The sequence below is a fragment of the Centroberyx affinis genome, unplaced genomic scaffold (assembly GCF_046629955.1).
Source record: "Centroberyx affinis isolate AG114_WGS23_722 - 3 ecotype Tasmania unplaced genomic scaffold, CSIRO-AGI_Caff_v1 ptg000267l_1, whole genome shotgun sequence".
Classification (NCBI taxonomy): Eukaryota; Metazoa; Chordata; class Actinopteri; order Beryciformes; family Berycidae; genus Centroberyx; species Centroberyx affinis.
The window spans coordinates 51,195-65,953 of NW_027278948.1; the positions used below are offsets into that span (position 1 = coordinate 51,195).

The 14,759-nt window shown below is 40.3% G+C and overlaps 2 protein-coding genes and 1 long non-coding RNA gene across 3 annotated transcripts; 2 read left to right on the top strand and 1 right to left on the bottom strand.

The window, feature by feature from the left end:
* Positions 1-87: 87 nt before the first annotated feature.
* LOC139667574 (serine/threonine-protein phosphatase 2A regulatory subunit B'' subunit gamma) lies at positions 88-4,760 on the top strand. Its single transcript, XM_071547063.1, has 13 exons — positions 88-237; positions 392-516; positions 1,044-1,148; positions 1,375-1,487; positions 1,591-1,688; positions 1,978-2,048; positions 2,161-2,293; positions 2,413-2,468; positions 2,721-2,796; positions 3,091-3,227; positions 3,433-3,570; positions 3,819-3,878; positions 4,116-4,760. The coding sequence occupies exons 1-13, from the start codon at positions 171-173 to the stop codon at positions 4,308-4,310; spliced, it is 1,374 nt and encodes a 457-aa protein (XP_071403164.1). The 5' UTR covers positions 88-170; the 3' UTR covers positions 4,311-4,760.
* Positions 4,761-7,233: 2,473 nt separating this feature from the next.
* On the bottom strand, positions 7,234-9,881 carry LOC139667584 (uncharacterized). Its single transcript, XM_071547075.1, has 4 exons — positions 9,475-9,881; positions 8,422-8,694; positions 8,183-8,289; positions 7,234-8,042 (listed from the first exon to the last, which is right to left on the bottom strand). Exons 1-4 carry the CDS (start codon positions 9,753-9,755, stop codon positions 7,807-7,809), a joined length of 897 nt encoding a protein of 298 aa, XP_071403176.1. The 5' UTR covers positions 9,756-9,881; the 3' UTR covers positions 7,234-7,806.
* A 3,629-nt stretch (positions 9,882-13,510) lies between these two features.
* LOC139667378 (uncharacterized) lies at positions 13,511-14,190 on the top strand. Its single transcript, XR_011696937.1, has 3 exons — positions 13,511-13,629; positions 13,762-13,868; positions 14,009-14,190. It is a non-coding gene; the product is annotated as an uncharacterized lncRNA (long non-coding RNA).
* The last annotated feature ends 569 nt before the right edge of the window (positions 14,191-14,759 follow it).

Genomic DNA, 14,759 nt, shown 5'->3' on the forward strand with positions numbered 1-14,759 from the left:
CATGTGTTCATCGATAAGGGTTTTATTTGGAAAGTTTTGACCGGAAGTTTATTTCTAGTTTCGCTTGCTTTCGGTAGCTACTGTCGTCAGTTTATTTACAGACGTATTTACAGACATTTCAGATGAAAAAAATTATATTTATGAAAACTTAGTATAAGTTTGGAGCAAGCATGGCAACAGAAAACCCGCCTCACTGGTCGGATATTTTAAAAAGGAGGTTATCAAACTCCAAAAAAGGTGAGAAGTAACGTTAACGTTACATACTAGCTAGCAAGCTAGCCAAATTACTTTGAGTTGACAGCTAACGAGCTAACGTCAGCTAAGTAAGAGTAACGTTTTGATTTTCTTGTTAACAAGTTTTTGTTTTGCCTGTTTCTCCGTTTCTGTATAGATGAGAGAAGCGAAGAGGAAAAGAAAGCAGAGGAAACTGAACTGTTCACCAAATATTACTCAGAATGGAAGGGAGGGGGCAACAGAGACCGCTCCTACAAGAACATCCCACGCTTCTACTACAGGGTATCATTAAAAATATTAGATTTTAACGCTAATTTAACGTTGACTTCCTGAAAACTATTTCCATTTATTTCATTTTGATTGTCCTATGGTAAAACACACCCGTGTAGTTGACTGTGATAATCCTTCGTCCTGTCCTGTATTCATTCTGTTGCTCATGGACTTAGTTGATGTTCACTTCAACTTCAGTTCCATTTAATTTACAAGACATTTTTGGGTGAACTATTCCTTTAATATTGTTATGTTGTTGTTGTTGATAGTAAACTTGGTGATGTGGTGATGTGGTGACATTAATGATGATGATAATACTGTTACACTGAAGTAGGGTTCAATAACAGTAATTAAGATGATGGTTGTGAGGATGAAGACGATTATGTTGAAGATGATGATGGTATTGATGCATAGTTGTCAGCAGAAAAAAACTTTACAGTTTAATGTTGTTGAGTCTATACTGTGGTTGTTTGCTGAAGATGAGATGCAGAAGTGAAAATCAGTCTGATGATGATGTTGTTGATGATATTGTTCTGTAGTTACCAGCAGAGGATGAGATACTACTGCAGAAGCTGAGAGAGGAGTCCAGAGCCGTCTTTCTACAGAGGAAGAGCAGAGAGCTGCTGGACAACGAGGAACTACAGGTAAAACACACACACACACACACACACACACACACACACACACACACACACACACACACACACTGGAAGTATGTGGTGTCAGTCAGACACCACATACTGACTAACTACTGCAGTAAAAGTATTCAGTAAAAAGGTGTCTATCTGTGTCTGTCTGCCTCTGTCTGTTCTACCTTTATGTTTCTCTGTGTATCTCTCTATGTATCTTTGTCTGTCTATCTGTTTGTAGAACCTGTGGTTTCTGCTGGATAAGCATCAGGTGCCTCCAATGACCGGCGAGGAGGCCATGATCAGCTATGAAGCCTACCTGAAGGTGGGGGAGAAGGCTGGGCCCAAGTGCAAGTAAGTGAAGAGAGAAAGAGTTTTTGCAACAGCAGTACAGTTTGCGTAAAACTATTTGCCCTAGGTGGGTCTGAGTTAACATTTTCTCCTCTCCTCTCTCCAGACAGTTCTTCACAGCCAGAGTGTATGGCAAGCTGCTCCACAGCGACCCCTATGGGAGGATCTCCATCATGCAGTTCTTCAACTACGTCATGAGAAAAGGTCTGGACCTTCATCCTCTTTCCTCCTCTTCCTGCTTCTCCTTCGCCCTTTTCACATGTTTAGCAGTCTGCAAAAGTTAGAGCAGGCTGAACTTGGTTGACTTCACCTCATTAAATTTCTTTATTTTGTATTGCTTTGTTAGTTTCCCTTATTTTGCAATGCAGAGAAGCCTGTGTTTTGACAGAGAGACTGTACACCTGTGTGTTGTTTTAACGATGGTGTATGCTGAGATTGGATTACCTTATCTTGTTGCTGAAGGTCGTCCATTTCTGTGTATGTGTGTGTCTAGTGTGGCTGCACCAGACCAGAATAGGTCTGAGTCTATACGATGTTGCAGGACAGGGATACCTCAGAGAGTCGGTAAGCATTTCCATCAGTAACCAGCGATTTCAAGTAATATACGAACATTTTCCCCCATAAAGTGAAAATGTAATTTTAAAGGATGACTGTGCCTCTCTCTCTCTCTCTCTAGGATCTGGAGAATTATATTCTAGAGCTGATCCCCACTCTGCCCCAGTTGGACGGACTGGAGAAGTCGTTCTACTCGTTCTACGTCTGCACTGCCGTTCGCAAGTTCTTCTTCTTCCTCGACCCCCTCCGCACCGGTGAGAAGGTTAAAGTGGATGTGCAAGTGTGCGTTGAGAGAGAGAGAGACTGGGTTTACAGCCAAAGTCAGTGGTAGCATTTCTTTAACTGAAGCTGTGTGTGTGTCTGTCTTTTTCAGGAAAGATAAAGATCCAGGATATCTTGGCCTGCAGTTTTCTGGATGACCTGCTGGAAGTAGGTTATTTTATAATCATGATAATTCATGGATTCTTAACCTTTTTAAGTCCTGACCCATAGTTTTTCCTCACTTCTTCAAGGGTGAAAGCAACAAAAATGAGAATATAATTTTTAATAGTGTTCCAGAATAAATACATTAATTTGATATTTTACTATATGGATACTATGTTTTGTTTTACTTCCATGAAATTTAAAGAGCTACTATTACTGACGTCATTTCTTTCTTCACCTCTCTCTGTCTGTCTCCAGCTGAGAGATGAGGAGTTGTCTAAAGAGAGTCAGGAGTCTAACTGGTTCTCAGCTCCCTCGGCTCTCCGAGTCTACGGTGAGGGAAAAACATCTGTGTGGATGCTGACTTTCCTGTTTCATGTAATTTGTTCATGTGCAACGGGGACTGTAGGGAAAAAATAAAACAAATAAATATAATAATCCTCAGGAATAATGCAGGTGTTAAAATTGTGGTGTATCGTGTATCGAAATGGTGATATTAATCGTTTGCATATATGTGTGTGTGTCTGTGTAACAAGTACCTACACGTAGATCACAGACCACAACCTACCTGTGGCTGTACTTGTGTTTCTGGATGTTTCTCAATATATGTGCCTCTGTGTCTCTGCAGGCCAGTACCTCAACCTGGATAAGGACCATAACGGCATGCTGAGCAAAGAGGAGCTTTCCCGCTACGGCACCGCCACTCTCACCTCAGTCTTCCTGGACAGAGTTTACCAGGAGTGCCTCACCTATGATGGAGAAATGGTACTACATGTAACAGTACCAGTAGGAGTACTAACAATAGTAGTAGTAGTAACAGTCACAGTAGCTGTGGTAGAAATAGCAGTAGTTAAGTTGAAGTCCAATTTGAAGCAAACCTCCACACAAACACTCTCTGTCTCTCTCTCTCTCTCTCTTGCTCTCTATCTCTCTCTCTGTCTCTCTCACTCTCTCTGTGTCCCTGTCCCAGGACTATAAGACCTATCTAGACTTTGTACTGGCGCTGGAGAACAGGAAGGAGCCAGCAGCGTTGCAATATATTTTTAAACTGTTGGACATGGAGAACCGAGGATACCTCAACGTCTTCTCTCTCAACTACTTCTTCAGGGTATCAGCTGCATGCACACATGAATATGCATACACACACACACTCAAAATGTGAGACAGATACAGAATGTTTGTATTACTACGGGGATATTTCATCTATTACATTTTTGAAGTATCCACATATTCATCTTTCTATTTTTGTGAGGACCAAATTACAACAACACACACACACACACACACACACACACACACACACAAAGACGGTGCTGTATCAGTGTTTCACATTGGTGTTGTGTGTGTGTTCATCAGGCCATTCAGGAGCAGATGAAGCTCCACGGCCAGGAGCCCGTCTCCTTCCAGGATGTCAAGGTACACACACACGCACACACACACACACACACACACACACAGTCCAGTTAATGTTCATTAATGTAAATACTTAATAAACCAAATCATACCAGGCTGTCTACTAGGTTACTGCACAGCTCTGAAAAGTATAGAAAATGACACTTTCCAGGTTTTCAATTTGGAAATTGTGTTGATCCAGACAGGATTAAAATTACCCTAGGATGTCAGAGTAAAATGGTGATGTCACTCTCTGCACAGGATGAGATCTTTGACATGGTGAAGCCCAAAGACCCCTATAAGATCACGCTGCAGGACTTGGTGACCAGTTGCCAGGGCGACACGGTGTCCAGCATCCTGATCGACCTCAACGGCTTCTGGACCTATGAGAACAGAGAAGTGCTGGTCGCCAACGACAACGACGGCAGCAGCGCCGGAGACCTCGACGACACATGAAGACAGATTTTTTTTTGGGGGGGGGGAGTGAAGTGTAGGGATGGTGGAGGTCAGAGAGGAGGAGAGGAGAGGCTGTCCCGTAACTAGAAGGTCCCAGGTTGAAACCCATCGACAGCTATAGGTCCTGTCAAAGTGTCTTTGAGCAAGACACTGAACCCCTACCTGCTCACTCACTGTAAGTCCCTCTGGACACGCGTCAGCTAAATGCCTAAACTGTAAAAGCCTAGACAACATGAATGGAGGGAGGGTGGGGGAAAAGAGGGGAGATGAAGGAGAGAGAGAAAGATGGAGGAGTGGGTGGAAAAAGGACAGCCAGGGACAGTGGGTTATTTAAAGATTGTTTGTGGACAACTGTGATCACAACTCAAGCTAGCCTTGTTTCATATTGTTGTCCAGTAAATATGAAGTAATATGCATATTGTTTTTCATTGACGTTATTAAGAATAAATCTTTCCTGTTCATAAATGTTCTGATAACGAGCAGATTCTTTTCATGCGCCCTGGTGTTTTTCCCCCAACTTCAGCTCCAGTCTTGCATCCCGACTCCATCACAGGTTTGAGTATATATCTTAGTATTCTAGTTTCTTGTTTGGAGAGAGTTGTGCATCATAAATATTGATTGGACTAGCTGGGCTTTTTTATGCGTTATGTGGTTCAGGTCACAAGTGTTCTTTAACATCAACTGTTGATTTCATAGAAAAGTAAGCAGACTGCCAACAACATGGATACACACCAAAAGAAGTGAAAGAAGTAACAGTTCATCTGATATGGATGAAATGCCCCCAAATTAAAGGTAATAATTTGCAGTTTAACCTTGCAGTCACTGAGTCCTTTATTGACTGAGATTGTGCAAATTTAGTCCTTTATAATATTCGTAAACACAATGCCTTTTTCCACTGCTACACAGACGATACCCACATTTACCCATTAAAACCTTGTGACCCAAACTCCATACGCACTCTTTAAGGAAAAATCCACCTCCGGATGCTTTTACACCGGTAGATCTCATCAATCTGTGATGTTTCTGTGATTCCAGGAGGTTATTTTGTGATGAAGTGTTGAAATCTAAGTTTTGTTGTACCCGCTTTCCCTCAACCTGCCTCATCTACTTCAGCCAGAATGACTTTCAACAGCCTCCAGAGAACAGGCCTGAACCTGTTGCATTCAGCTGCAGTTGTACCTGTAGGTGGAGACACCAACAGCATAGTAACATGAGAGGCAAAGTAGCATGAGTTGTGCCCTTTACTCAAAACACAGCATGTGTTCTGGCTGCACTGCATTCTGGTCTATTGAGGCTTCTATAAATGGATAAATTGGTCTCTCTCCTCTTCTACGATGGATTTCTCCCTGTATGATTGTTGAATGTTGGTGCAAAATGGCGGCTTTAGAAAGAAGCTCTTACTCTTTGACTCTAAGGATTCTGCCTATACCGTTCATGTTTTAGATGCTCCAAGATCAGTTCAATATATTGAGTGGAATGAGACTTCTTATTCCATGTGGTGTGCATTTCTACACAAATGACTATTTTCTTTTTTTGGCCCCAGTGGGAAACAAACCTCTAACCCTGGCAGAGTTAGTATCACACTCAGCCCATTCCTTTTATTTGCACGGTGATAAAACTCAGAAGCGAAGTCACAAACACACTGGTCAGTATATGACGATTAACAATACACAGAATGAAGAGATGCAAATCATTTGTTAAGTTGTAGAAGAAACTCCAGGTACTAAAATAAAATAAAATAAATGAATGAAATGAACACACACACACACCACATTACCATTAGCCTTGACTACCACCAGCTCCATTATAGTTATTGTTATCATTTCTTTCAGCGCTTTCTGTCTTCCCACAGCCATATTTTGGGCCCCAAGCCATTCTTTGAAAAAACCCCGAGTTGAGGGATGATGCGACCTGAGGACCAGCACACATGATGGAGGCAGAGGGGCAGGCAAGTTCCCGGTGTCCTCATGCCAGTGGCTTATCTTATGAAAGGTTAAGGTCTCAGCTACAAATAAATAGTTTAATGTCCACAACTGTTTTCTAAAGTTAGATTAGATTCATGATCAAAGTCATGTTGTGCACTTGTGCCAACCAGCCCCAACACAGGGTTGGTTGGCAAATGTTATGGGGTTGGTTGGCACAGTGTTAAATGCAACCAATAGCACCCAATAGAAACAAGTCGAGCATTAAATTCAAACAAGAACCAGAAAACATGAACATTCAATAGAAAATAAAATAGAGTTTAAACCAAACAACATTTTTGAACCAGTTCATCTCTAGGAATTATTATTGCCATTGGCCATTCAAAATAATAAGAATTTAATTAAGTCAAAATAATTAGGCCATTCAAAATAACAACAATTAAACCTGTAGGCCCTGTTATTTCTCTCCCTTTCTCTTTCTCCCTTTCTCTCTCCCCCTCTCTCTTTCGTTGTGCATGTGAGTGTGTGTGTGTGTGTGTGTAAGTCCATGCACATGTGAATTAGGCCTTTGGAGTGTGTGCCAACCAACCCCGCTCACACTGGGACCCACCCCTCTGATATGTTACCCAGCTACCATCACTCATCACAGACTTTCAAATCTTATATCAAATTGTAGCAGATTCTTATCTCTGTTAAGTGGAGGTTATACAGTTCCAATATCTCTATCTAACACAGTTTTGTAATACGTTTAGTGTGGGGACCATTTGTTTTTTACTTTTGATACTACAAAACTGAAATGTTGCCCTCACCAAAAAGTGACTGAATTTTCAGATGTTTTAACATAATTTTTGATGTTACATTTTTGTGTCTGTGACCCTCAAAGTGCCAGAAAATAGCTGTGTGCCAACCAACCCCGGTCTCCCCCTACATGTTTAGCTTATATCAGCTCACATGAAAGCAAATCATCGAGCTCATCACAAAGTAAGCAGGAAGAGCAAAAGAAGGGAACAAATGAGTTTTATTCACAACAACAGAGAAAACAGAGCAATTACAATAAGATATGAGGCATGGATGTGACAGAGACTGTAATGAGGGTTAGAAAATGGGTTTGAGTGCAATACAGGTTCCTCCCCTCAATATATTATACTGTACTAGATAAATGAGCCTCGAGCCTGGTGTTAAACGCTGAGCCACTTATTGCTTTAACATGGTATTATACACACATCTAAGAACTAAGAACATAATCCACACACTGGTTTAAAACGGTAAAAATGGTGAGTCATGAATTGTCAAAACAGCAGCTTACAGCAAATATCACATCAGTTTTACCTAATAGCAAGTGAGTCCAAATGTATCCAAATCAATCCATCTTCCACACAATGAAACTTGAGTTGTGTAAGCATACACGTTTCAATGTAGCGCAAGGTAAATATACTGAAGGCGAGATAATAGTTAGTTAAAGCCACGCATGTTTTTCCAGGCAAAAATTACAAAAATATATTTAGACGGCAAGATAAATGGGTGGACAGCAGTATTCTTTTTTCTCATCCTTTTGGAAAAGACTAAAGGTCTATTCATCTAGGTTTACCGAAGCGCATGACAATTTCAAGTATCTCTTGATACTCCTCAGAATCTCTGTCAAGATAGCCGTGATTTTCCACATATTCAATGAGATCTCTTAATTGTTCGGAATTGATGATGCCCTTCTCGAAGTAATACTGGAGCACTTTCAGGAAGGCTTTCCTGTAAATTTCCATCGTTCTGTCCTTTGTAATTTTCGATTTCCTTTTGGGGGTTTTGTTGCCCATTTCTGTAACAAACAGAGAATGTATTTGTGAAGGAGAGTTCATATGCATAAACTACTTAACCAAATATCTAACACAACAGGTCAGACACAATGATATCCATCTTGTATACACATAAATGTAAGAAAAATGTCAGCGTACAAACCTGCATCATCTCTTATTTGCTGGGAAACATAAGGGTGAGCGATGATAAAAGCCTGTTTCAGCATTGGCTTCACTTCTCCTCTAGCAATTCTGCGTGAAAGCAGAAGCCTGAGAACACAACAACAAAACAATCAGAGAACAGTTAGCAAGTGTCAAACCAAACCTTGGTCCAGATCCACATGCACACATACAGTATACAGCACATTACATATGCAGTAATGTGAATGCAAGAACACCAACCTGCATTCTCTAGAGGCCCTGCTGGCACCAGTAGACAGAGCGTCTCTGTGATGATGTGTGGACACCTGAACGGTGAGCAGGTTCTCTCCGCGTGGGTCATTTCTCAAACTCAGCACCATGTTGTAAAGACTTGGATTTATGTGTTGGAGTGAATCAAACTCAGGCTGGTCTTCTGCCCTCCTCAGAGACTCCAGTGGTGGGATGTGATCCGCTTCAACGTAGCCTTTATCCCCGTCTTCACCACGGGAAAAATTCCTTTTATGACGTTTAATGCTAAAAAGTAGAAGACTGAATTAGTACATTATATGTCAGCATGAAATACCCCTAAAAGTTGTAGCTAAAATACATGCATTTTGTTTTAAAAGGTAACTCCAGACTGAGTCACTTTCTGTATGTGGCCTGGCCACACGGTACCAGAAATAAATCTTACTCAATATGTTGATAATACTGAGAATATAGCCAAATGTAAGACACATTAAAAGATATAGACAATCCACAGCTTGTTTATCTCACAAGTGAGTCACTCCTCACATGTTTATCCTGATGAACTAATGGGCTTTTGGCCAGCCAGGGAGAGTGTTACTGCCCTGATAACGTGAACCCGCCCCTTAATGTCCTTACATAACACCAAACTTGAGTGTTTCATACTTCCAAAAATAAAATGGAACAAAAAGCAGATTGTGGAAAAAACAGAATATTTTCTAATTTCCTAAAAGATTGTCTACCTATTAAAGTAATTTTGTTAGTTTTTTTTTTTTTTTTTGTCATTGTAGGTTTTTGTTATTTACTGTACCTCACCCTTGGAAACCTTCAGTTTGAACATTCAGATTATGAATAACATATGAAGTTAAAAAAAAAGTTGTATGCCTCATTTTGTAATTCCACAAAATGAAATTATTATTATTATTATTATTTAAATTATTATTACATAAGATGGGTCTGAATTCTCTAAAGGCACTTTATTTATCCAAATCACCACACACACACACACACACACACACACACACACACAGGCACACACACACACCACACATTCAGATCTATTTTTTTTACTTTGAGTATGTGTCAACAGCTCCAAGGTTGAGGTCTTCAGCCATTTCAGATGAATTTTTCTCTCCATCCTCCTGCTGCTGCTGGAATGACTTCCTCCTTTGGGACGGTGCCTCTCCAGAATTATCTGTGTACTCCTCTACCAGTTCCACTCCCTTTTTAATCAACTTGTATCCACCATAAACTGTGAGAACTACAGCTCCACCAACGGCAACAGGGAAAGCGTTTACAACTGCTCCGAATAGCCCTGTACCGGCTAGTACAGCTCCTCCAATACATGCCATTCCAAATGAGTTCTTCAGCTGCTACAATCTTGAAAAAGAGGAGGACAAAACGTCAAGTTACTGATATTAAACTCTGTCAAGAGTCTGTCCCTTTCCTTCCTGCTCTCTCGCTCAAAGGAAAACAGGAGGAGACCTTCCTTTTATGCCGTCTGCCTGGAGAAAGCCCAGTAGACAGTGACCAATGAAAATGTCCAGCTGTAAGGGGAAGAGACTCTAAACCAATAGATGCTCACCCTGTTTGCTAATGTGGAGCCTGCTGTAGAGGACATGATTTCTTGGAAGTGCAGACGGGAGGGGTCTGTTCCAGGGAGTTGCTCTCTGTTTGACCTCAGCTCTCTCTCTCTCACTCCTTATTTGGATAAATACAGTGAGAATTCAGACCCGTCTGTAGAATTACAAAATGAGACATGCAACTTTTTTTCTTTTTGAACTTGTTATTCAGCACACATTCAGTGAATGTCAACAAAAACTACAATGAAAATAAAAATAAAAAAGAAATATGTGCATTGCATTAGTATTCAGACCCTTTTCCTCTGGCAAAAGTTAATGAATTTGGAAAAAATGACCTTAATGAGCCACCATAGGAAGAGTATGAATGCTTTTGCAAGGCACAAGTAGATAATCTTTTAGGAGATATTCAGTTTTTTCCACAAACTTCATTTTAGAAATATGACAACACTCATGTTTGGTGTTATGTAAGTACATTAAGGGGCGCGTTCATGTTATCAGGGCAGTAACACTCCTGTCTGACTGGCTAAGTGAGGATACACATGTGAGGAGTGAATCACTTGTGGTATTAACTAGCTGTGGATTGTCTATATCTGTAATGTGTCTTACATTTGGCTATATTCTCAGTATTATCAACATATTGAGGAAGATTTATATCTTGTACCGTGTGGCCAGGCCACATACAGAAAGTGACTCAGTCTGGAGTTACTTTTAAAAACAAAATAAATGTATTTTAGCTACATTTTGGGGGTTATATCATGCTGACATATAATGTACTAATTCAGTCCTCTACTTCTTAGCGTTAAATGTCATAAAAGGTGTTTTTCCCGTGGTGAAGATGGGGATAAGGGCGACGATATTTGGCTGGTTAAGTCATTTATGCATATGAACTCTCCTTCACAAATACATTCTCTGTTTGTTACAGAAATGGGCAGCAAAACCCCAAAAAGGAAATCTTATATTTCAAAGGACAGAACGATGGAAATGTACAGAAATTCAGCATAAAATGGTGTTCATCTGTAAAGGCTTTATCAACGTTCATGTACACTGATAAAAGATGGGATAAGAACCTGAAGAAAACTGCATTTAGTAGTTTCCATAAGTGGCCTGTCTTCAGTTCAGTGCAGGACCTGAAGGGAAGCTGAACACTTGTGAATGACTGGAGTGCCCCCTAGAGATGCAACACTGCATTTGCACTAACCATTTCACTCTGCACATATCTCTAGCAAGAAAAGAAACAAACAACCTGCTGCATGGTACTGAAATTAAATCCATCCAATGTGTAGAACAGATTTTTTACTAGAAACTACAATTTCACATTTGGCAGACTAATTTTTACTAGAAAAATATTTTTAACTGAAAGAAGCAAGACTGGACAACCCTCTTAACCTGATCATTAAAGCAGAGATCTGAATCAAATAACACATCCAAATTCTTAGCTACTGGTTTGATGTTGTTGGACAAGTTACCAATATTGAATTGAAGCTGGTTGATGGAGTCTGGGGGGGCAAATAGAACAATCTCAGGCTTATTTTCATTGAGTTGGAGGTAATTCTGTGACATCCATCTTTTAATATCTGAAAGGCAGTCTTCGAGGGATTTGAGAGTGCTGGAATCGCCTGGTTTTATTAGGGTATATATATATGCGTTTCATCTGCATAACAGTGAAAGAAGTGAATATTATGTCAGCGGATAACAGAGGGCCTATGATTGACCCTTGTGGAACACCTAATTTCATATGAGCTGTTGAGGAAGTTACCTAACACAAAAGAGAAGGATCTATTCAGTAAATAGGATTTAAATCAATTCAGAACTGTGTCTATGAGCCCCACCCAGTTTTCCAGACGATTAAGCAAAATATCATGGTCAACTGTGTCAAAGTCTGCACTAAGATATAAGAGAATTAAGATTGAACAGTCACCTTTATCAGCAGTGAGGAGGAGGTCATTGGTAACCTTCAAGAGAGCAGTCTCTGTGCTGTGGAGGACTCTAAAGCCTGACTGAAAATATTCAAAGATGCTGTTTCTATTCATAAATGATATTAACTGAAAGGAGACAACTTTTTCCAGAACCTTGGCTAGAAATGGCAATTTGGAAATAGGCCTGTATAGACTATCTAAGCTTCTTCCTTTCACATGCTTCAGTACTCCCTCCTCTCATTTACAGTGGTACACAGTATGAAGTAGGGCCACATCAAATCTATGAACACATTAATCCAAATCCATAATACAACATAGTAAATATATATATAACATATCTGTAGTTGTGGATGGTCTACACTGCAATTAATGTATTTTGAAACCATTTTACTGGTAATACACTTGAAATGTTCCAAGGTAGAGTAGTGAAAACATCTTCTGGACCACAGACAGTGCAGAGTTCTCAGACAGGCAAAGGGAGTGAGTGAGTGAGAGAGCAACAAACCCCTCCCATCTGCATTTCCAAGAAATCATGTCCTTTACAGATATTACTGCAGTGAGCATCTATTGGTTTAGATTCTCTGTCCCTCACACCTGGACATTTTCATTGGTCACTGTCTACTGGGCTTTCTCAAGGCAGATGGCATAAAAGGAAGGTCTCCTCCTGTTTTCCTTTGAGCGAGAGAGCAGGAAGGAAAGGGACAGTCTCTGATAGAGAGTAATATCAGTAACTTGACGTTTTGTCCTCCTGTCTGTTTCACGGCACGATTGGAGCAGCTGAAGAACTCATTTGGAATGGCATGGTCTGTAGGAGCTCTATTAGGCGGTAAAGCAGAATTAGATGCACATATCCTAGCTCATGATGTGTACAAATGGATTAAAAGGGGGCAATCTGTAGAAGAGAGTGCAGATGATTCTGGAGAGCAGTCGCCGGAAAGGAGGAAGCCACTCCAGGAACAGCAGGAGGATGGAGATCTTAATTCATCTGACGTGGCTGAATACCTCAACCTTGGAGATGTTGACACATATTCAAAGTAACAAATAGATCTGAATGGGGTCGGGGCATGGTTGATGGCTTGGGGATTTGGATGTATATAATATTCACTAGTATTTACTAATGTATATGTAGGCCTAATCAGTAGAATATGTGGGAAGTCTTTAATGAAGTGTTAATTAACCTGTTAACCTGCCACAGTAAGTGGCAGGGCAGTAACACTCCTGTCTGGCTGGCCAAAAGGTTTTCCAGTTCAAGATAAAAATGTGACAAGTGAATCACTTGTGGATTGTCAATATTTTAAAAAATTTTCTAGCAACATATTACAGTGGGGTTGCATACAGAAAGTGGTTTTGGTCTGATGTTTCTTTTTAAAACAAAATGCATGTATTTTAGCCACAACTTTTAGGGGTATTTCATGCTGACATATAATGTACTAATTCAGTCTTCTATTTTTTAGTCTTAAACGTGATAAAAGGAATTTTTCCCGTGGTGAAGACGGGGATAAAGGCTACGTTGAAGCGGATCACATCCCACCACTGGAGTCTCTGAGGAGGGCAAGAGATCAGCCTGAGTTTGATTCACTCCAACACATAAATCCAAGTCTTTACGAGATGGTGATGAGCTTGGAGGATGACCCACGCGGAGAGAACCTGCTCACCGTTCAGGTGTCCACACATCATCACAGAGACGCTCTGTCTACTGGTGCCAGCAGGGCCTCTAGAGAATGCAGGTTGGTGTTCTTGCATTCACATTACTGCATATGTAATGTGCTGTATACTGTATGTGTGCATGTGGATCTGGACCAAGGTTTGGTTTGACACTTGCTAACTGTTCTCTGATTGTTTTGTTGTTGTGTTCTCAGGCTTCTGCTTGCACGCAGAATTGCTAGAGGAGAAGTGAAGAAAATGTTGAAACAGGCTTTTATCATCGCTCACCCTTATGTTTCCCAGCAAATAAGAGATGATGCAGGTTTGTACGCTGACATTTTTCTTACATTTATGTGTATACAAGATGGATATCACTGTCTGACCTGTTGTGTTTGAGATTTGGTTGTTTAAGCAGTTTATGCATATCAACTCCTTCACAAATATATACTTTGTTTGTTACAGAAATGGGCAACAAAACCCCCAAAAGGAAAGCTGTTATTTCAAAGGACAGAACGATGGAAATTTACAGGAAAGCCTTCCTGAAAGTGCTCCAGTATTACTTTAAGAAGGGCATCATCAATTCTGAACAATTAAGAGATCTCATTGAATATGTAGAAAATCACGGCTATCTTGACAGAGATTCTGAGGAGTATCAAGAGATACTTGAAATTGTCATGTGCTATGGTAAACCTAAAAGCTAGAGTTTCTCCATTGTTCTTTTATGTAAGGGACAAAGCAATGCAGTTAGCTTTGACTTGACCAGTGGATCTCAATCCCAGTCCTCAGGATCCAGAACCCTGCTGGTTTTCATTCTAGCCATCTAAATAGGGAAGGGCAGTCTATGATTTACACATCATATGGATGCTATCTGGTATGATAGAAAACTAGTAGTACTCTGGGCTCCAAGGACCAGGACTGGGAACCACTCAATAGAGACAAAATGCATGTGACATATAATATCACATGGATGCTGCACAAACTTTGCCATTGTTATCCTTAGCTCAAAATATATATGTGAATGTATTTATTTAGATCATATATATTTGAAAGTGCTATCATTTTGCCAACCAAGGACTTAAGTGAAGTACCATAGTGTGTTATAATTGTGTGTTTATAAGGGTAGTTGGTACTTTAATGTCACCCCCTTGATATCCTGTATCATCTTGAGTCACAACATGCATTTGTCCATTCTGTATTGTACAAGTAGACAAAA

Coding starts and splice junctions, on each gene's coding strand:
- LOC139667584 (XM_071547075.1), bottom strand. CDS start 9,755: ATGGCATGTATTGGAGGAGCTGTACTAGCCGGTACAGGGCTATTCGGA. Junction 8,695..9,474: donor GCTGTTGACACATACTCAAA/GTAAAAAAAATA, acceptor TCTACTTTTTAG/CATTAAACGTCATAAAAGGA. Junction 8,290..8,421: donor AGGGCCTCTAGAGAATGCAG/GTTGGTGTTCTT, acceptor TTGTGTTCTCAG/GCTTCTGCTTTCACGCAGAA.
- LOC139667574 (XM_071547063.1), top strand. CDS start 171: ATGGCAACAGAAAACCCGCCTCACTGGTCGGATATTTTAAAAAGGAGG. Junction 1,689..1,977: donor CAACTACGTCATGAGAAAAG/GTCTGGACCTTC, acceptor GTGTGTGTCTAG/TGTGGCTGCACCAGACCAGA. Junction 2,469..2,720: donor TTCTGGATGACCTGCTGGAA/GTAGGTTATTTT, acceptor GTCTGTCTCCAG/CTGAGAGATGAGGAGTTGTC.